The 21,830-nt window shown below is 37.4% G+C and overlaps 1 protein-coding gene across 2 annotated transcripts in view; it reads right to left on the reverse strand.

The window, feature by feature from the left end:
- Positions 1 to 14,162: 14,162 nt before the first annotated feature.
- LOC139320769 (bifunctional heparan sulfate N-deacetylase/N-sulfotransferase 3) overlaps positions 14,163 to 21,830 on the reverse strand; it is a 90,683-nt gene continuing 83,015 nt past the window's right edge. The window contains exons 10-13 of one of the 2 annotated variants that reach the window (XM_070949212.1): positions 21,099 to 21,269; positions 19,387 to 19,496; positions 15,698 to 15,800; positions 14,163 to 14,282 (exon numbers count right to left, since the gene is read on the reverse strand). In XM_070949212.1, coding sequence (XP_070805313.1) covers positions 14,163 to 14,282; positions 15,698 to 15,800; positions 19,387 to 19,496; positions 21,099 to 21,269 — 504 coding nt within the window. The remainder of the gene's footprint in view (positions 14,283 to 15,697; positions 15,801 to 19,386; positions 19,497 to 21,098; positions 21,270 to 21,830) is intronic. The other variant, XM_070949213.1, reaches the window with a different exon arrangement.

Here is a 21,830-nt window from a genome sequence, read left to right on the forward strand (position 1 = left end):
TCTTTTAACACTGATCAGCTGTAGGGTGGCCCTTTGAAGCCCCGCAGCAAGAGTTTAAACAGTTTTTTTCCCTCTAGCCATCAGCTGGGACTCAGGAGGCAGCAATAGATTGGGGGTGGGACCAAATAAAAGGTAAGAATAATGCGGGGGGTGGAGGGGGCGCAGGGTGCGTGTGTGGGGGGCAGAACCAGTTTGGTGACGTCATATTGTCACTGCTACTGGCTTGGGAGAACCGGGCCGAACCGGGAGGAACCCACCCCTGACGTGCGCTCACATTTGCGAACCGGTAGCGAAGGTAAGTGACTACCATCCCTTGTCTGGAAGGCTGAATTAATGCACATGTGCTAAATGTCCACTTCATTGTTTCATTCTGCGGATTTAAAAATTCAAAGCTCTGGATAAGATTCCAAGTTTTAGGAACATATTTTAAGATTACATTGAGATACTTAACTAGAATATTATTTTATTCCAGAATTGTAGAAGACAGTATGAAAGAAAGGATATTTGTTAACTGTTGTTTTTGCTCTGAGTCTTCCCTTTGCAACAAAATTATCAGTAACACTTTCCTGTTTTGGTTTTAGTGAATAAAAAAAATGACATCAAAGAAACAGAAAAAAAAGAATTCTCTTTTCCCAAACTGGCCCCCTCCATATAACTTTCTTCATCTCAATCACTGTGACTTCTACATGTTATTTATGTCTTCTGCTTCAAGAAGAAAGTAGGTAAAAAGGTTACTCTATTCTAAACTTTATAATCTCTCCATTTTTTTAGTGGCAGACTTATTCATTTATTGATTAGATTTACATCCCATCTTTGTTCCACAGCCCAAGCCTGCTCTGTGTCTTCATCATGCCATATATCAACCTTTGCCAAAGTGGTGTAAAATTTATCATCTTCAGCCTGCACAGATAATAGTAATAGCAGTAGCACTTAGACTTACGTACTACTTCATAGAGCTTTACAGGCCTCTCTAAGCAATTTACAGATTCAACATCTGCAATTGTAATTGTAATCTGTAATTCAACATTGACCCCAACAATCTGGGTCCTCATTTTACCATCCTTGGAAGATTGGAAGGCTGAGTCAAACTTGAGCTGGTCAGGATTGAACTGCTGGCAGTCGGCAGAGTTAGCCTGAAATACTGCATTCTAAACACTGCACCATCACAGCTCATAGTGTCAGTGCCCGGGGTACCAAAGAATTATATTCTTTTTAGTTTCTAAAAGCAAAATATGTGTTAGGGGTAGCAGGTTGGCATGGTGGTTCTTAGATTTTAATTGCTCAATGTTAATTACATTATAGGGAATATTTTATAAATTTTTTTAGCAAATATATAGCTACTATCTATGCAGCAATATAAACATCTTAACGGAGAAGGGCTCTGGAATAATAGACAACTGCCAGGAAAGTTATGGAGGAGAAATGCACGTTTTAGAAATGAACCACTCAAAAAAGCTGTTAAGATGATGTTTCATCCAGATTTTGTTTTTATGGTCAGTTTTAAACTACCTAAACCAAACCATTATCTAAATAGCAGGGGAGGAAAAGAAATGACTGAAGAAATGGAGACATCTTGTGGCAATAGGAGCTATTGCACATATTAAAAAAATTAACAGAATAATAAGAGTTTTAAAGAACCTTGGAGGTGACTGTTTTCTTCGCAATGATAGGACAATAACTTGCCACTATCTTCTTCTGGAATGGTTTTGACATCATTTTAGCTTATAGTTCTGGGACGGTTCCTAACTATTACCCAACCCTTGAACGAGCTTAGCTTAAAGCTAAAGGTAAAGGTTCCCCTCGCATATATGTGCTAGTTCATTCCCGACTCTAGGGGGCAGTGCTTATCTCCTCTTCAAAGCCGAAGAGTCAGCGCTGTCCGAAGACGTCTCCATGGTCATGTGGCCAGCAAGACTAAATGCCAAAGGCACACGGAACGCTGTTACCTTCCCAACAAAGGTGGTCCCTATTTTTCTACTTGCATTTTTTACGTGCTTTCGAACTGCTAGGTTGGCAGAAGCTGGGACAAGTAACAGGAGATCACCCCGTTATGAGGCACTAGGGATTCGAACCGCTGAACTGCCGACCTTTCGATCAACAAGCTCAGCATCTTAGCCATTGAGCCACTGAGTCCCTATCTTACAAGACTACCTAAGGTTGGCCATGTGATGCTAGCTGCTGATACCCGGTTAATGTGTCTTGTCTTTATATCAAAATCTAACTGTTTTTTAGCAAATAATGTATTCTTCTTGGGAAACTCTTTTTGTAATTTCAGTTTTATGAAGCCAAGTTGGACTTTTTCATTTAAGTGGAAGCTATCAGATCGAGCAATGAAAAGCATTCAGACTCAGATGATCTAAAATCATTCTTGTGTCCGTATGCGGAATGTATAGCATTTGACCGCTTATACAAAAGTTATCCACTTCAGATTTTCCAATAATTAAATCCAATATTTCCAGACTGCTGTGTAACCTGCATGCCAGATAATGCATTTACAAGCCTAATTTGCAATGATTTGGAGCGCATGCACGTGCTCGCCCACGGCTCATGCAAATGAGGACGCAGGTGGGTAGGCATGTGCTCGCCAGCTATTTCCACAGCCCGGTTGCAATCCCCTCACAGCCCACTAGTGGGCCACAGCCCACAGATTGGGGACTCCTACTGTAGAAATATGATTGAAGCATCTTCATCTTGAAGCTCCGGTGGCTCAGTGGTTAGAGTGCAGTACTCCAGGCTACTTCTGCTGATTGCCGGCTGCCTGCAATTTGGCAGTTCAAATCTCACCAGGCTCAAGGTTGACTCAGCCTTACATCCTTCCGAGGTGGATAAAACGAGAATCCAAATTGTTGGGGGCAATATGGTGACTCTCTAAACCGCTTGGAGAGGGCTGTAAAGCAGTATATAAGTCTAAGTGCTATTGCTATCTTAATTTTTTCTATGTATTTGGGTAATCAGCCTCAGTGGTGAAAACCAAATTTTCTTACTACAGGTTCTGTGGGTGTGGCTTGGTGGGCATGACTTGGTAAGCGTGGCAGGGGAAGGATACTGCAAAATTTCTATTCCCACCCCACTCCAGGGGAAGAATACCGCAAAATCCCCATCCCCACCCCACTCTGGGACCGGTGGTATTTGCCGGTTCTCCGAATTACTCAAAATTTCTGCTACCGGTTCTCCAGAACCTGTCAGAACCTGCTGGATTTCACCCCTGATCAGCCTATTTCCTTTCATATAGAGATACCTTCCAGATGGTACCATCACTCTTGTCTAAATGAATAGCTGGAATAAATATGTGCATGTGGGATAGAGGAGGAATTTTAATCTATTTGTGTTTTTCTTTGCAAATACTTGTCTTGTTTCAACTATATTCAGGGTAGCTGAGAAGAAATTGGGTCATTATTATCTGAAAGTTTTTGGAAAACTGAAAATGCAATTTTGACAACAACACGCAAATAGGAAGTTTGTTCTTTGCCTTGGAGAAATGGCTTGGAAGAGTTGAGGCCACTGTTTCCTGAAAAAAAAAAATCCTGGGAAAATTATTTGGCTGAGGCATGATGCTCTTAAAATAAAAGCTCTGATTTCTAGGGCATGTGACCCTAAATCTACAGACAGCTAAAATGTCCAGACTTAGTTGGATGCAGAGGCTGGTTATTAAAAAAAAAAAGCTGTGTTGAAGGTTCAGTACAACGTTATAATTCTTCATTATGCAAATATTAAGCTTGTTTCTTAATTTAGCAGCCATGGATCCTGGATCTTCTTCTGTTATTCATATCTTGGGTTCTTGTATTATCATTTTCTTTCCAAATCACTTGGAAATGCACTTTCGTGCTGTTCTGATGGTTTATTTATTTGTGGAAAATGATAGAACAGAATTTACAAAGAACCTGATTTGCCCTTGGCAGGTATATATTGAACTCTGGATAAATGGATTGGCCCCTAGTTGTTGAAGGCACTTTTGTGTGGGGTACGATAATGAGTCTTGACAAGTGTATATTGATTTTAAGGAGTCAAAAGTCACTGTTTTGAAATAAGGAATTATGGCTTAGTTAATAACTATGGCTAATATTAGGCTAAGCTGCAAAAACTTGTTTTCCGGGCATAGAGAGGGGCTCCTCCGGGTGCCGTCGGCCAAACAATGTCGACTGGCGGCCCCCAGGGGGAGAGCCTTCTCTGTGGGGGCACCTACAATCTGGAACGAGCTCCCCCCCGAGATACGGAGGATTCTGGATCTGCGTATCTTCCACCGCGCGCTTAAGACGTTCCTATTCCATCAAGCTGGCCTGACCTAAACTTTTCCTCTTTTTAAATGGGAATTTTAAATTTGGTTTTAAATTGGGGTTTTAAAATGGTTCAGCCAAATTTATTTAATTTGTTTTATCTCTATTTTAAATTTTGTATTTATATGTTTTATTTTATGGCTGTTCACCGCCCTGAGTCCTTCGGGAGTAGGGTGGTATACAAATTTAATAAAATGAAAATGAAATGAAAATGAAATGTTTTACCCCTTTTGAGAATAGGGAACATAATTAACATCGAGCCAGTTTGTTGTACAATTTCCAAAAACTTAACATTATTCCTGATCCCACGTTTGTTTCATTCCTTCTTGGAACAAGGAATCTGGGAATTCACATGTGATTTTTCTTTGATTATCTTATTTTCATTAATGAGGTCACCTTCAAGTTTTTATTCTGCTTTCTTTTGTGCTAATGGGATATTGCATTTCCGTGCTTGTCCCGGAGGTACAGGTCAGCTCTCAGTATTCTGAAGACAAGTTCAATTTCAGGACACACACTTGGATCAAACCGTAGTTTTGAATTCTGCATCCATTTGAGAAAATTTCAGTGTTTTGATGCATCAGCATGGCTGTTCTTAGCTGATCTTGGCTGGTCTCAGAAGTTAAGCCATGGTTATTATTTGGATAGGTGTTGGCTAGACTGGGAAGTATTAAAAAAACTTGGAAAAAGGCGATAGCAAGGTGTTTTCATAATGCTGCCAGAAATACTATACAGATTCATTCACCAGGAGTCACGTTAAATTCAAAAGCTTTATTTAAAGCTCTTTACAAGGAATGAATGGTGCCAAGCCAATACAGATACATGTTGCTCCAAAAATGGAGTGTGTTATATATGTGGACAAACTACAAATGCCATTTGTTCTGTGGTCTACCTGTCTTTGTGGTAGTGAATCTCGCTTTGCCAACATTATTCTTCTGCATCTGATAATTTATTTATTTATTTTATTTATTTGTCAAACACGTATAAGATAACAGATATAAGTATAACCATGATTATGAATACAGGATAAGAATATGAATAAATGAGGACAGTAGGACAGGGATGGTAGGCACGTTGGTGCGCTTATGCACGCCCCTTACAGACCTCTTAGGAATGGGTGAGGTCAACAGTAGACAGTCTAAGATTAAAGTTATGGCGGTTTGGGGAAGTAACCACAGAGTCAGGTAGTGCATTCCAGGCATTGACCACTCTGTTGCTGAAGTCGTATTTTCTGCAGTCGAGTTTGGAGCGGTTTGCCTTAAGTTTGTATCTATTGTGTGCTCATGTATTGTTGTGGTTGAAACTGAAGTAGTCATTGACAGGTAGGACGTTGTAGCAGATAATTTTGTGTACTATGCTTAGGTCAGACCGAAGGCAGAGTAGTTCTAAATTGTCTAATCCCAAAATTCCAAACCTGGTGGCATAAGGTTTTCTGTTGTGAGCAGAGGAGTGGAGGACTCTTCTCATGAAATACCTCTGGACTCACTCAATTGTATTAATGTCCAATATACAGTGCAGGTTCCAGGCAGATGAGCTGTGTTCGAGAATTGCTCTAGCAAAGGTTTTGTATGCCCTAGTTTGCATACAATATTACCAGAGAGGAAGCTTCGCAAGATTAGGTTAACAACTCTTAATTCCTTTTTGACAATGCTGTTACAGTGAGCTCTGGCACTTAGATGTATATTTATACACTTATTGATGTATAGCTGGGATCTCCAAACTTAGAAACTTTAAGACTTGTAGATTTCAGCTCTCAGAATTGGGAGGTTTGGGTATTGTGGGAATTGTAGTCCACAAGTCTTAAAGTTGCCAAGTTTGGAGACTCCTGCTGTATAATGATGGCAACTCTGATGATAACTGAGTTCTGCCAATACTGGTTGAAATCCTTTTCAGGATCAGCCAAGCTTGCCAACCAGATATCCCCCAAAGTTAGCAATTAGAAGCAACAAAATCTACATTCCATATAAGGAAAAGTCAACAGTCATTCTTCAAAGTCCTGCCAAGGAAATGCCAAACTTTGCCAATGTGTGTGGCTCATACAGCTTGGCATCACAACTGGTGATGAATGAGCCCAAGCTTGGCAACTCTCTTGGCATTCCCAAAAAAAACCCAAGCAATCAGAGGCAGCCTAGCAATCATGATGGAAAGAAAACAATCATTTTTTTTAATGTTGTGTTCATGCTTGGCATCCATAAAAGCAAATCTAAAAAGAGGGCCTTACTTTTTTAAAAAAGCATTATTTGTTTTTTTAAAAAAGCATTATTTGAAACACAGCAGGGTGAATACCTGCAAAACGGTATGCCATCTATGCAATCGAGACTGCCTTCTGCCACTGACGACCTCCCATCGACCCGTGCGCTCCCACAGAGAGGGCCTCCTCGGGGTGCCATCAGCCAAACAATGCAGGCTGGTGACCCCCAGGGGGAGGGCCTTCTCTGTGGGGGCTCCCACCCTCTGGAATCAGCTGCCCCCAGAGATAAGGAGAATCCAAGACCTCCGTGCCTTCCGCCGTGCCCTTAAAACTTATCTTTTCCAACAAGCCGGACTGGCCTAACGAATCTTTTAAATGATTTTAAATTTGTTTGTCTTTTTAAATTTTGGGCCAAATTGAGATATTTCCTTTTAATCTGTTCTTAATGTATTTATTATGTGTTTTTATTTGGCTGTACACTGCCCTGAGTCCCTAGGGAGAAGGGCGGTATATAAATTTGAAGTAAAATAAAAAAAAAATCATCCTATTCTGCCCCAAACAATGGGGCAGCTTTTATTATTCGGTGTTTCTCCCAGTGGATACAAATCTTCTTTTAATGGACTTTCACTGCAGTTTGAATTAAGTTAGATCACTAAATTTGAAACTGACTCATGTCTTTCTCAAATCATCAATCTCCAATCTGAATCAAATCTTTTAAAGTTTATTATCTCTTTTCCTCTGTCTCCTTGTTGCTGACTTTGATTGGTAGGAATTTCTTTAATGCGTTATATTAATGTCACAGATTTCAAGAGATCTGGTAACTGGAAGGTCTTGATAATTAAGTGGAAGGAACAACTTGAAATATATCCATGTTACAGGGTTAGATTATTTCAGAACCACCATTTATGTCAGATTAAAAAAAATCTATCACGTTCAGCATTTCTGTTCTCATAATGGCCAACCGGATCACTAATGGAAATCTAATAAGCAGAATACAAGCACTATTATGGTTTTTCTATGGTTTGCCAAAGGCAATTTAGATTTTTTTTTAAATTTCAAATCTCCCATTATTGTCTGGGTCCCTGGTATCTGTCAGAACTTCTGGTGTCACATGATTTATCTTAATTATAAAAAGATAATTTTCTTATTGATCTAGCCTTTGATGATTAATTAATGATAGGGGAATGAATATTGAAAAGGGGGCCTTTGCCTTAGATATATTACCGTAAATCCTTCCCGGAAAAAAACAACAACGATGCCAACTCTGGCAAGTAACATCAGGCTATAAACCATGCATTTTCCCTCAAGTTTGTAATGCACTGAAGTTTGTTTGTTTTGTTATTATTAAATTCTTCCTGGTCTTTTATTCTAAATGTTCTTTTAAATTTTTTTACTGTATTGAAAGGCAGGGAATTGATTATATTAAATCAACATGCAGGCAAAAAGGAGACACTTTTTTTTTAAAAAAATGAAAAGGATGGGGTGACTATTATCAGGTAACTGTATTTATAGAAAAGGAAGATATATTTATGGGTTGACAATAAAACTAAAAGTGAATTTACTATAGACAGGATTTAATTTTGTCCAGAACAAAAATAACTTCACCTAGAGCAGGGGTCTCCAAACTTGGCAACTTTAAGACTTGAGGACTTCAACTCCCAGAATTCTGGGAATTCTGGGAGTTGAAGTCCTCAAGTCTTAAAATTGCCAAGTTTGGAGACCCCCGACTTAGAGCAAGGAAGGTACCATCATGCCACATACCATAGGTATGCTTAAGTTTTGGTAAATACCAACTTTGTCACAGAAGACAGTCCTGACTTCAAGACATCCATCACCCTATTTCTGAAATGGTAGACAGAAAAATCTGCCTGTGCATATGTATTCTCAATATATCTAATAACTCTCCAGTTTTTAAAGATATATTACTTATGAAAAGAATTCCGTAAGTTAACAACCATTCATTCAGCAACAGTTCAAAGTTACAGCAGCAAAAAACAGCAAATAAATAAATAAATAAATGACTTACCAGTCTCAGTGACATGATCAAAATTTGGGTGCTTAGCAACCAGCATGTACTTACAAGAGTTGCACCAATCCAGAGTCACGTGATTGTCATTTGTGGCCTTTTCAGGTAGCTTCTAACAAAGCAAATGGAGGAAACTGGATTCATTTAACAACCGTATGATTCACTTAACAAAATATGACTTCAGTAACAGAGTTGTTAATGCCTGAAATGCACTACCAGACTCTGTGGTCTCATCCCAAAAAACCCCCATAACTTTAACCTTAGACTGTCTACTGTTGACCTCACCCCATTCCTAAGAGGTCTGTAAAGGGGCATGCATAAGTGCACCAACATCCCTGTCTAATGTTCCCTTTAATTGTATTCATTTTATGTATTCAATTCATGCTTATACTTATATATATTATCTAATATGTACTTGACTAAATAAATAAACAAACAAACAATGGCAAGAAAGGTTGCGAAATTGCGTATGACTCACTGCCTTGCTCTAGCAACGTGATCCCAATTGTAATTGTAAATTGAGGACTATTTTTTATTGGAATCAGAAATTTAAAGATTAGATTGGGCTTGCAATTGATGTGTTTGTTCAAAAGGTTGCAATGGTTATTCACTACTCTTGTGTTCGATTAATGGCTAGCAAGTTGTCCAAGAGTGATGGAACTACTAGGCTGACCCATCTGGAGGGAACCAGGTTGAGAAAGAATATCTCTTACTATTTTTAGCCTGTGTTTATCTTCCATAAACCAACATGGAATTCTCTTGCTGCTCCATAAATTGCAATGAATAGATGACATAACTAACTAGTGACAAAATGTATACCCTTTTTTCTTCTTATCAAGGGACAGATCTGAGTTAAAATACTTTGCTTAATTTTCAGCTACATTTGCATGCGCTTGAGTAATAATTTTTTATAATACTTTTTGCTTCCCTGCAGACTTCATAAAATATTTGCAATATATACATTAAAACAACAACAGTCTGTTTCAAAATCTATGCAGGTTAACGACACAGAGTGATTCTTTGTTTCTGGATAAAATATAAAATTCAACACGAGTCCTATAATCAGAAAGATTAACTTTCTGATAAACTTTTTATCTAGTACTAGCTGGACACCTGTGCTTCCCGATGAAACTATGTGATTGGGTGTGATAAATTGATACTTAAAGCCTGAAACTTAATGTAGAATGTATAACTCCATAGCACCAGAGCGTATTAATATAAGGCAACTGGTGGTTGGAACAGAGGGGGAGGGGGAGTAGAATGTCCCAGCCCGCAGGCCAGATGAGTCACGCGCTGGCCACGTCCATGCCTGGTTTAGCGAAGGGATAGCATCAGAGCGTATTAATATAAGGCAACTGGCAGTTGGGACAGAGTTCTATTCAGGTGGGGAGGGGGAATAGAACGTCTAACTCCTTAGCGTCAGAGCATGTGAATATAATACTGTATATGAAATACTAATGATCTGATGGTCATTTTGAAAAGTCCTTTCTTAGCGAGCATCTAGAAGCCAAGAGGAACATAAGTGTCAAATTTCAAGTTTGTAGGCTTCACCATTCTGGAGATTTCGTGATGAGGGAGTTGGTATTTGGCTTTTATATGTTTGCATGAAAATGAGAAAACATATTCCTGGATTTATACAGGAAATAGAACTAGATGTTTTGGACCATGGCTTAAAACAGTCATTTTCCCAAGTTTCCAAGAAAAGAATATAATTTTCCTAGAGATGAACTGCCAACATCACTAAACATTCATAAAGTGGGTTAAATATCAGGTAGAAATTATAGTGACATTTCTTCATCACTAAGGCGAGGATTTCTATGACCTAAAAATGTTAGACATATGCAAGCACTTATGACCTTAAAATCATTTAAATATGATAAATTAAATATGAGTTATAAAGCAAAAATATAACTTTACAATCCGATATATGCCTCTCAGTATAAGCATGTCTGCTATTGTTGTGCAGTGGTCACTTCCTTTATGAAGCTAATATCACTTTTAACTATGTGGCGTGCCAACTTTTATTGTAATGGAATGCATGTGCAACTTTAGCAAACCTAAAACAATTCTTAATTTATTGGTGTGCTGCAGAAATCATGACGCCAGCAGAATAATGTCCAGTTTTATTTTATTTTAAAAATTTTGAGAAATACATTTCCATAGATTTTCATTCAATGTGAATGAGAAGAATATTACATCTATCAACACTGAAATATCTTTATTTTTAAATTCTTCCTGAGGAAGCTTCACATTTTAGCAATAATAAAGTATAATCTGTACAATATATTAATAATAGTTTTCTCATGTGCAGAATTGGGCAAATATTGCAATAGAAACATACACAATTTTCTTGGAATATGTGATTAATATCTGTGTTTCTATTTCTGTCACCTGACTCCCCCTTTAACTATCCTACAGATAGTTTTAAAATTGAGTTTTATTTTCACCTGTTTCTTACAGCCAACTCAAGTCACATCTGTATTATTCTGTAAATTCCTGTGAAGGATCTGTGAAATATATGTATGTCTCTGCTTTTATAGGTATACACATACAGGCACATATGCATACATTGGCATGGAGTCTCAGTTAAGCAAGATATTAGATGCTTGTGTGATTTTTTTGAATGCTTTAAGACCAAAATTTACAGAATACTGGCTCACATTGCAGTGTTTACTCAGAAACCTCTGTCACAGAACCACTGCATATTACAGAGTAATACTTTAGAAACTTAATATTTTAGGGTAGTCTTTCCCCATACTTCTAGATGTATTAAATTATAGACCCAAATTTTCTTAGCCCATATCTGGAAGGGGTTGGTTGAAAGAAACACTGTTTTTGATATATTCTCTGCTTTATGCAGACATTCAGCTAATGAGATCCCATTATTCAGATACCACAAAAGGAAAAAAAAAACACATAAAAGTTCTTTGCAGTTCTACCATATTGTGCAGAAATGACTGCACCTCTATAAAGGACGAAGTTAATCACTCTTCGGCAAAAAATCTTTCCACAAATGAACAGGAGAGTGCATACATGTCCAAGAACAATTTTACATTTGTTCACAAAAGGTAATGAGAGAGGTACAGTAGAAAAACTTGTACATTGTATTAAAGTGCTGACTTCCAATAATTGATTGAAATTGGACTAAAGCTAAAGGAGCTTCCTACTCCATAAAGGTTTTTTATTTTTAAATAATTTTTATTAAAGAGTTTTTTCCCCTAAAGTATGGAATGTCTTTCAATTTACACCAATTTGAAGTCTTTTTAAAGAATATTTAAACTAAGAGAATGTTACCTTTGGCTGGGCAACGTTTTGGATATTTAATTAACCATATGAATTTCAATAGAACACAGCAATGTTTTTATTCCAAGTATATATTTTAGCTTACATTCAACCAATACTGACCATATTTTTTGGATATGAGGCATCATGGGACAGTTGGTAGTAAGGTAAAATTGGCTTATAATAGTATTTAGATTTACTCTTCGTAGTCTTCTAAAACATTGATCATCACTACTTAACTCAAGCCAACATTTTGTCACATCTTTAAAACTGTGCATATTGCTTTCAAAGGCAACAGCAGCACATTTAAATATATTTTTATTTGCTTTATTAGCTTTTATTTGCTTGTAGAGCATCAATTAAGCATCAATAATAGGGTGGGTTATGTCCAATACTTTCCCCAGGCATAAACGAGTTCGGTTTTTATCTTCTTTCTCTTGAGATTTTTCATTTAAATTGTGATCTAAATATTTTCTTAGTGTCTAGATATTGCAGAGGTTGGAGTTTGGGAGTTGTATGATATTTCACAATCAAAGGCCTGCTTGGATGATTACCTGATTAACGCCTAGCTTAGCGCATCCATTATTAGCATATATAATATTATCTGTGTGTCTGTGTGGGGAAGAAACCAGAAAACCTTAATTCCATCTGGAAACCTTAATCCCATCCACAGCTGCCAAATTTATGAATCGGTGAAACTTTGTGGAAGATAAAGGAATTCTGAGACCCACCAGCTTTTGACTGGTTCTGGATGAAAACATTGCAGCCTCTATTTTTCCAACGACTGTTTATCAACCTACCTAGTTGAATAGTATTTAGGGAAGTAGCGGGGGTGGGATCAGTGGTGGTATTCAGCCGGTTCTATCCGGTTTGGGAGAACCGGTAGCGGCGGATGTGGGAGGCTCCGCCCACCTGCCCGGATATCATCACATCCCCTTTTTGACGCTCTGCGCAAGCGCGGAAGGCCCTGCGCATGTGCAGAGGTGGCGCATGCAAGCAGTGACGAAGGTAAGTGATACCACCCCTGGGTGGGATACAAGCGAGAAAGAGTGTGTAGAAGCACCTGCATACTTAAATCAATATAATTTTATTGTGGTTTTAAATGTTTCAGTGCTTCTAATGGAACCATGATTTCCTCAATGCTCTGTTGACAGTGGTTTGAGAACATATTCTGTTTTCTTGCTGTCAGTCAGGACTGTGGGAATCTCTGTGCACAAACAGCTGTGTAAAAGCTGGTGACACATGAGGGAACTGTGGGCATGTTAGCATCCTATAAACTCTTGGTTTTAATAGGTAAATCATTTATATTACAAAACAGTATTGTTCCTCCAATTGCTGAAGCCGCAAATCTCCCAAAGGACAACGGAATGAGACAGCAGGCCTAGGAACACTCCTGTCTGTATCTAGCATTTTTCCGGATCCATAACTAGATGGATATACTGTATAGTTTTTCCCCTGATATAGCATAGCAGCTGAGTTAAGGCACCTGTCCATCTCTTCTAGAAATCTTCACATTTATGAAAACTCCCAATTCTGATGACACAATAAACAGATAAAATGAATTCTAATATATGCATATTCCAGTAATGGTAATTCTTACTTGCTAATATTGCTCATTGGCTGATCTCAATAATTAAGTAGTGTCACTTAAACTGAGGATTCATAAAACAGTTCTAGAAGAAGGCAATGGCAAACTGCTTCTATATTGTGCTGATGCTATTCCCAGAATTTAGGCCAATTGGGAGAAATCCTTACTTTTTAAAATAATATATATTCTTACTCCACATTCACTGAATTAAAATCCAGTTCTATGTTTCTAAACCAGAACTGTGAAGTGGGAGTAGGCTTGGCATTTTGTGCTACATTTTTGTTACCTTTAAAAAAAAGTCACCAGTGTAATTCAATTATTTGAAAACTGAGCAGAGGAGGTAATTTACAAAATCAGCATGAGAGAGACACACACGATATTATTAAAGTGATAGGAATAAACTATATAAAATTGTAAATATTTGTTCTGGTTTTGGAACATTATATAGATCTTCTTCTTGAAGTTTTAACCCAAACATTTGAAACTTGATGCCACAGAGTGGTCTCTAAACACAATCCACTTAACAACCCCATTGCATTGAATAGGAGTTACATGATGCATTTTCATATTTCTGACAGAGCTGAAGGCCATGATAGATTAAGCTTTGAGCTACATCCATCTATCCTTACATTGTTATGAAACCCGTGTACTGTCAGAGATAAACGCATACAATTTTTTAGAATCCAGTTGACAATATATCACACAAATCTCAATCCTTTTTTTCAAGTTGAAGAGCCTTAGTTCCGATAAAGTTTCCTGGAAACTTAAGTTTGTTCGTATTTTAAGTCAAGAAGAGTCCTTGTGCTATCTCACTTTTTGCAACTCCTGTCTCAGCCACGATGGTAACGGTTGTCCCAATTTGTGTAGAAGTTTTGATAGTTCCACATTGTGATCTCTGTAGTAGTTTGACAGAAAAACCCTGCACTGGTGGATACAAAAGCTGACATTTTATTTAGGGAAATAATGCAGTTGCCTTATTTATACTTCTACCTTTTCACTTATTTGAATCTGAAAAATATACCATATTTTTCGGAGTATAAGACGTTCTGCACTATAAGACACACCTTTTTTGGGGAGGAAAACAAGAAAAAAAAATCTGCCTCTGCCTCTGCCTCCCAGCAATTTGCCTCCTTGCAGCAAACAGCAAACAGCCTGTTTCAGTTTCAGTTTCAGCACAGCCTGATTAGCACAAGAAAAAAAATCTGCCTCTGCCTCCCAGCAATTTGCCTCCTTGCAGCAAACAGCAAAGGACGAAAATGGGGCACGCGGAGGTGGCACTAGGCAATGGCAATCCCTGCAGCCTGAAACAGCTCATGGTCCGGAGTCCGATCCAACCAACAATCAGCTACTTGTGTTAATCAGGCTGTGCTGAAGCTGAAGCTGAAACGCGCTATTTGCTGCAAGGAGGCAAATTGCTGGGAGGCAGAGGCCAAAAGGTAGGGTCTGGCAGGTGGGCAGGGCTACATTCGGTGTATAAGACACACCCAAATTTTCACCCTCTTTTAGGGAGGGAAAAAGTGTGTCTTATACTCTGAAAAATATGGTATTTTCTTGTTGCATAAATCATTTTTATAAATAAATATTAATAGAAGAACTAATGAACACACAAATATTCTTATCGATCTAGGGGAGATTGCACACCAGGAAGAAAGATGGGAAAATATACACGATTTCCCTTTTGATTTCACTATCTAGGTTGCAGATTTGTGGCTTTTTAAAAACATGACAGTTGACTTATGAGCTGTTCAAGAAGAAGCATGAAATTCAGGCTTAGTACATCCCCTTCCCAAACAACTGATCATTGATTTTCAACCCATTTTTAAAAAAATATTTCTATGCTCAATGCTCTAGTATGAGTATGTTAAATATATATTAAATCTGCCAAGCATCTTGTGGGGTTATGGCAGGGTAAAAATGAAATAAATCCATGAAATCAATAATTTTTCTAAGCACAACTTTTCAGCTAGTCCAGCTAATATATTTTAACACTGAACGGTTTGACTTTCTGGGTTATAGGAAAGCCTCTTAATTTACAGATTTCTTTGAATCTTCTTCATTTTTTCACAAAATAAATATAGATGCAATCAGCCACAGTAGAATGAATAGGAGATTATGCCTGATTAGCGAGTGAGATCAGATAAAATTAATTATCTTGCCTAAATACTAAGTAATTTTTATGACAATCCATACATGATTGTGTCATAAATGGGCACAATCCAGTACCAGTAACACATTTTTAATTGCCAGAAACTTAAAGGGCAAAGTTCTTTCCCCCATAAAATTTGTTGTATCACAAAGTAGTGGACTTTATCCATAGTACATCTAAAATAAGAGATTACCTCAGAGTCCATTGGAGGGTATTTTCTCCCTTTGCTCTTTCCAAGACATTTTGTTTTTCCTTCTTCCAGAAGTTGACACCAAAAACCTTTGTGTGAGTCAAACCTGAAACATATACTACATTTAAACTCAATAAATGCTCTTCATTTTCTAGTTAGGCAATAAAATGTCAACACCTTTTATAGCCTTGTCTGCATAACCTTGTCTATATGACCTCCAGATTAGTGATGAAATTCAAATTTTTTTACTACCAGTTCTGTGGGCTTGGTGTGTTTTTTACTACCAGTTCTGTGTGGCTTGGTGGGCGTGACAGGGGAAGGATACACAAAATTTCCATCCCCTCCCCACTCCAGGGGAAGGACACTGCAAAATCTCCATTCCCACTGCACTCCAGGGGAAGGATACTGCAAAGTCTCCTGGGGGAAGGATATTGCAAAATCTCCATTCCCACCCCACTCTGGGGCCAGCCAGAGGTGGTATTTGCCGGTTCTCTGAACTACTCAAAATTTCTGCTACCAGTTCTCCAGAACTTGTCAGAACCTGTTGGATTTCACCCGTGCTCCAGATGGAATTAACATGACTGGAGCCAGTAATTCAGCCAGCCACTATCTTGTTCTGTCCCATAGGAAGGACATTATTACTACTCTTCATTCATATTTTTTAATGGAGCTCCAGAATATATTTGACAGAAGAAACAAACAAAAAAGTAGAAGAGCTGTAAAAAGACTATCACTCACAAGAGAAATTAAATGAGGCGAAATATAAATCTACACCTTAATGAATGAGCATATGATTTTCACATTTCAGGTTTAGTATCTGGAATCTCCAGGGTAGAATATATATTTTTTATTTGCCAGAAAGTTCTTGCAAGCCCAAAGCAGATTAATAATCTGACTCACTATTCTTCCAATTTGGCACAGTGTAACAGAGTTATAAAGAATATATAAAAAGTTATAGAGAATATATTTTAAAATTTCTTAATCAAAAGAGTTTGGCATATAGAAGACAGACCATGTTATTAGTTCTCAGCATTTTCCAAGTCAAGAAAATTAGATTCTATGAATTAAAATACATACATATGGATTAGGTTTATGTATTTCTACCTTCCATACATAATTTACAGGTTGTGATGCATAAAATTTTCCTAACATTCACATTTATGCATATATACCAATGATTGTCATGATAATCTATTGATAATACATAACAATGATAATCATGTTATATGATATCATGTTATATGATATCAAATCCCAACATGGGATTTGATATCGTATACAGTATTGGCTTGATTTGCATATTATACTAAGTCAACGATAGGCACATTTCCGGAAAGGAATAAGTAATAAATTGTCTTTGCCTACTCACAAACACAACAGTGGGATGCTTAGGACAATCACTGTGTGTTCTAAGTTTATACTACTTCCTTGTATGGATTATATTTCTAACAAACTTGTACCACATTTGGTGTCATTGGTTTCAACAAAATTGGTTGGTTATTTGCTAGCTTATAAACTGAAATAAGGATATCTAAGGCTAAAATAAGGGATGCGATGGCTCAGTGGCTAAGACGCTGAGTTTGTCGATCGAAAGGTCAGCAGTTCAGCGGTTCAAATCCCTAGTGCCGCGTAATGGGGTGAGCTCCCGTTACTTGTCCCAGCTTCTGCCAACCTAGCAGTTCGAAAACATGTAAAAATGCAAGTAGAAAAATAGCGACCACCTTTGGTGGGAAGGTAACAGCATTCAGTGAGCCTTTGGCGTTTAGTCATGCTAGCCACATGACCACAGAGATGTCTTTGGACAGCGCTGGCTCTTCAGCTTTGAAACGGAGATGAGCACCGCCCCCTAGAGTCGGGAACGACTAGCACATATGTGCAAGGGGAACCTTTACTTTTACCTTTAAGGCTAAAATAATTCAAAAAAGTAAAAGTGCTGGAATGAAAGAAGAGGTTTTGAAAAAAATGAGTTGTTTTAAATGGAAACATTTTAACAAATCGTTTTGCATAAGAAAAAAAAAAACCAGCACTGGATTTAGATGCAGCTGGAAATAATCCACAGTATCCACAGTCAAGAGCTCTGAAGAAAAAGAAGTAGGAAGCTGAACAGGACTGCTCTAGAAGTGAATTTGATCTATTTTCTCTTTAAAATCATCTTTATTTCTCAGTAAATAAAATCAATTTTCTATACATGCTGCAACAAAACAAAACAAACAAAAAAACCCATAGTTGCCTCAGAGACATGAAATAGAGCTAGGAATGGACGCCATATTATTCTAAGTCCTTCTTATGAGAACCCAAACAAAGACACAGACCAAGGTTATCAATCTCATTTTAAGGGCAGGTGAATAAATCTTTTAAGTTCAAATGGTCTCTGTGTGTAATTATTTATTGTAGACCCACTGGATGCCATGTGAATGAGGTTAGCGTTGTGTTTTTCTATCAAAAGAAAAGAAAATGAGTTTTGGTTCTTCTTGCTTTTGGATGAAAAATCTTTTGCTGTAAGTGGAAAAAAGGATGTCATTCTATTTGCCAGTTTAAAAGGCAGAACCAGTTTACGGGATATAGTCCTTCCTCTGTCTCTGAAATAGTCCACTATATTCATTTTAAAGGAAGATTTATGGAAATTCAGTGGTGGTGAATAGTTGCTAGTGTTATTCTCGTTTAATGGAGTCGTATTTGAGTAAATCCCAAAATAAAATGCTGATATTATAAAATTAATAATATACCGGTACTTGTTATTATTAATCATAATAATTTGTCATTCATTAATTAATATATTAATATTGTTTCCTTAAGAATGTACTTCTAAGAAAAATTTTAGATGTATACCCTGTTTCCTCAAAAATAAGACATCCCCCGATAATAAGCCCAATCAGGCTTTTGAGCGCATGCACTAAAATAAGCCTCCCCTGAAAATAAGCCCTCCCCGAAAATATTTAAACGCAGAACTGGAAATCAGGTAAGATGGCAAAAGGAGCCCCATCTTGCTCCACGTGCCCCAAAATAGTAAGATCTCCCCGAAAATAAGGCCAAGCGCTTATTTTGGGGTTAAAAAAATATAAGACAGGGTCTTATTTTCGGGGAAACACAGTAACTTTTTGGAACAAAGTTTTTTTTTTAAAAAAATGTTTGACAGAAGAAATAAAGAAATAATTATACTATGGCTTTTAAATAGGATATTTGACAAAGGTGTGTTTTCATTTGTATATGTAGCCATGTAGATTGCTCTTTTATTATTCCTTTTTAGAAACCACAAGTAAAGAAGAATATTTCTAATCATGGTAAATTTCTTCCAAATTTAGTAATTTCTTAGTTTGGACAAATAAGTATTAATGATAGACTGCCTGATTCAATAGCTTACATGAAGGGATATAATATTTATGCATATTTTGATTTATCAAGCCAAGTTACAATTGTATGAGTTGCTTTGTTCTCAAAAATATTTATTCTGTACAATTTAATCAGTGGTGGGTTTCTACCGGTTCGCCCTGGTTTGGGCAAACTGGTAGCGGTGGCGGTGGGAGGCTCCGCCCATCTGCCTGGACATCATCACGGTTTTGCATGCGCAAAAGGTTCTGTGCATGTGCAGAAGCGCTGTGCGTGCTCACAGTTCCAAACCGGTAGCGAAGGTAAGTGAAAACCACTACTGAATTTAATTGTATATAATATGTTAAATCAACAAATTAACTCACGTTAGAGCTTCTGAATAATTATAATGAGGAGTAACTCCCAGAAACTTCTGCACTTCTTCCATTACTATAGCTGGGTCATTTCTCAACTGCTGTCCATCGATAATTAGTAACTGGAAAGAGAAGAAAAAAAAAGAAAAAGAAAAAGAAAAAGAAAAAGAAAAGAAAGAAAGAAAGAAAGAAAGAAAGAAAGAAAGAAAGAAAGAAAGAAAGAAAGAAAGAAAGAAAATTAACAATCAATTCTGGATTCAAGATTGTATAAACAACTTGAAACTCATTTTCAAGTTTTAGAAAGGAAGGGATGTACAAATTGAATAACATTTAAATCCATTCATATTTATCATCAATTTTAATGATTTGAAGTTTCATTAATGTTCACTTCGTTACATGAAATTGATCTGAATTGTAAACTGCTTGATACACCAATGGTGACTGAGAAATAAAATGAGGTTTCTAGAAACACCAAATTGATCAGTAAGAAATTAAATGTGATTTGCCTTGAAAAATGTATATGCAAGTTTCAAAACTTAATTCTTTTAAGCAAACTATAAAAATGTGCTTATTTTCCAATACATAAAATATTAGACTTTCTAACCTTGCCTCAGGCTTAAGTCTAGGAAACCAATGTGGGCAGTGGTGAAATCCATATTTTTTACTACCGGTTCTGTGGGCGTGGCTTGGTGGGTGTGATGTAGCTTGGTGGGCATGGCATGGGAAGGATACTGCAACATCTCCATTCCCACCCCACTCCAGGGGAAGGATATTGCAAAATCCCCATTCGCTCCCCACTCCTGAGGGAAAAATATTGCAAAATTTCCATTCCCACCCCACTCTGGGGCCAGCCAGAGGTGGTATTTGCTGGTTCTCCGAACTACTCAAAATTTCCGCTATCGGTTCTCTAGAACCTGTCAGAACCTGCTGAATTTCACCCCTGGATCAAACATCATTTTCAAGTCTACATTAGTTAACGGACAATGGAATATGTACTGTGTAAGCCAGATACTGTCTTAGTGGAAGCTATAGGATGACAACAATGAAGAATTGCTAGTAGTGTCCTAAAGCAGCGACCTCCAACCTTTTGGGCAGCAGGGATTGGTTCCGTGGAGAGAAGTTTTTCCACGGACCGGAAGGGACGTGCTTTTGTGTGCTCTTCTACATCCTGTGGATGGGGCTTCACTTGTTTGCATGGCCCTGTTTCTGGCATGCTGCGGACTGGTGCTGGTCCATGGACTAGGGGTTGGAGATCCCTGTCCTAAAGCTTTAAACCCTAATTAAGCTGGCCCTGCTTGAAATAGCTAGACTTTCAAAAGAATTAGATAAGGACAAAGTTTTCTTTAAAAATGAGAAGGAAAATTGAGTCTCTTATGCCAAGGAATATACAGGTTGAACAAGAGCAACGTTGTGGACAATTCACGTTTTGGACAATCTACACATATATGCAAATTCATGAGGCGTAATGTTCCACATAATGGAATAGAATGAATAACTAAAACAAAGGGAATGTGATACAGCATGATTGGGCCATGTTTAGACCAGCTGCAGTCTCTGGAATGCTTAATACTCCCTAAACTCTGAAATAACAATTGGCAGGTGAAGTTTTGTTGAGGCAATCTATTGTTACTGGCTCAGAAAAACAAAACAACAGCAACCTGTGAGCACTAAAAATCCTGCCTACTCATTAGATCCTGAATAGTTTGAAATTTGATACTGTTTACCTGATAAGGTGGGAAATATGTTAACCATCTTTCCAGATGAATGGCATACCATCCAGGTATCAGACATTTCTTCTGCAACATCTTAAGTTCTGATGAAGCATGGTGTCCTGCAGTGATCACTTGATAAAATGTAAATTTTAGAGCAGCTGGGTCTTTGTGAAATCTTTGGTGCTGAAAAACAAATTTAAGGAAGTCAACTGTAAAGCAAAGTTAGTTTAAGTTCAGAATATTCTTCCTTTTTGAATATTCGCCTTCCACGCAGCTATTGTACCTCTTTGATTCAAGGCCAAATATGAAGCAAGCATTTTGCTGGATTTAATACAAACAAGGTTATATACAGATTAACCATTATATAAGAGGACAGAAGCAAAAGTATATAAAATATAACACTCATAATATTTGTTTGAATGTTTTTAAGCATAACAATCTGGAAGATTGATCCTGGTTATTATTATTATTTTTTTGTATTTTAATTTTTGAATAAAAAATAAAAAAATGAAAACAATTTGATTATTTCATTTGATAAGACATTTTATTGTTTGAATCTTTTCTGTCTTAAAAGCTTTCTCTTGCTTCATGTTTTTAAAAAATTATTGATTTCTGCTTGCTAAGCATATGTTTATTCTTAAACTGTAGCAGTCAGTTCTCAGTGAGATGACTTACTGCCCAATAAACATCTGAATTACAATTAAAGAAGGGAACAGAAAGCTTTCATTGACAGTTTTTAAGTCT

This window comes from Pituophis catenifer, unplaced genomic scaffold (assembly GCF_029215685.1).
Source record: "Pituophis catenifer annectens isolate HBS135680 unplaced genomic scaffold, rPitCat1.0.hap2 SCAF_8, whole genome shotgun sequence".
Taxonomy (NCBI): domain Eukaryota; kingdom Metazoa; phylum Chordata; class Lepidosauria; order Squamata; family Colubridae; genus Pituophis; species Pituophis catenifer.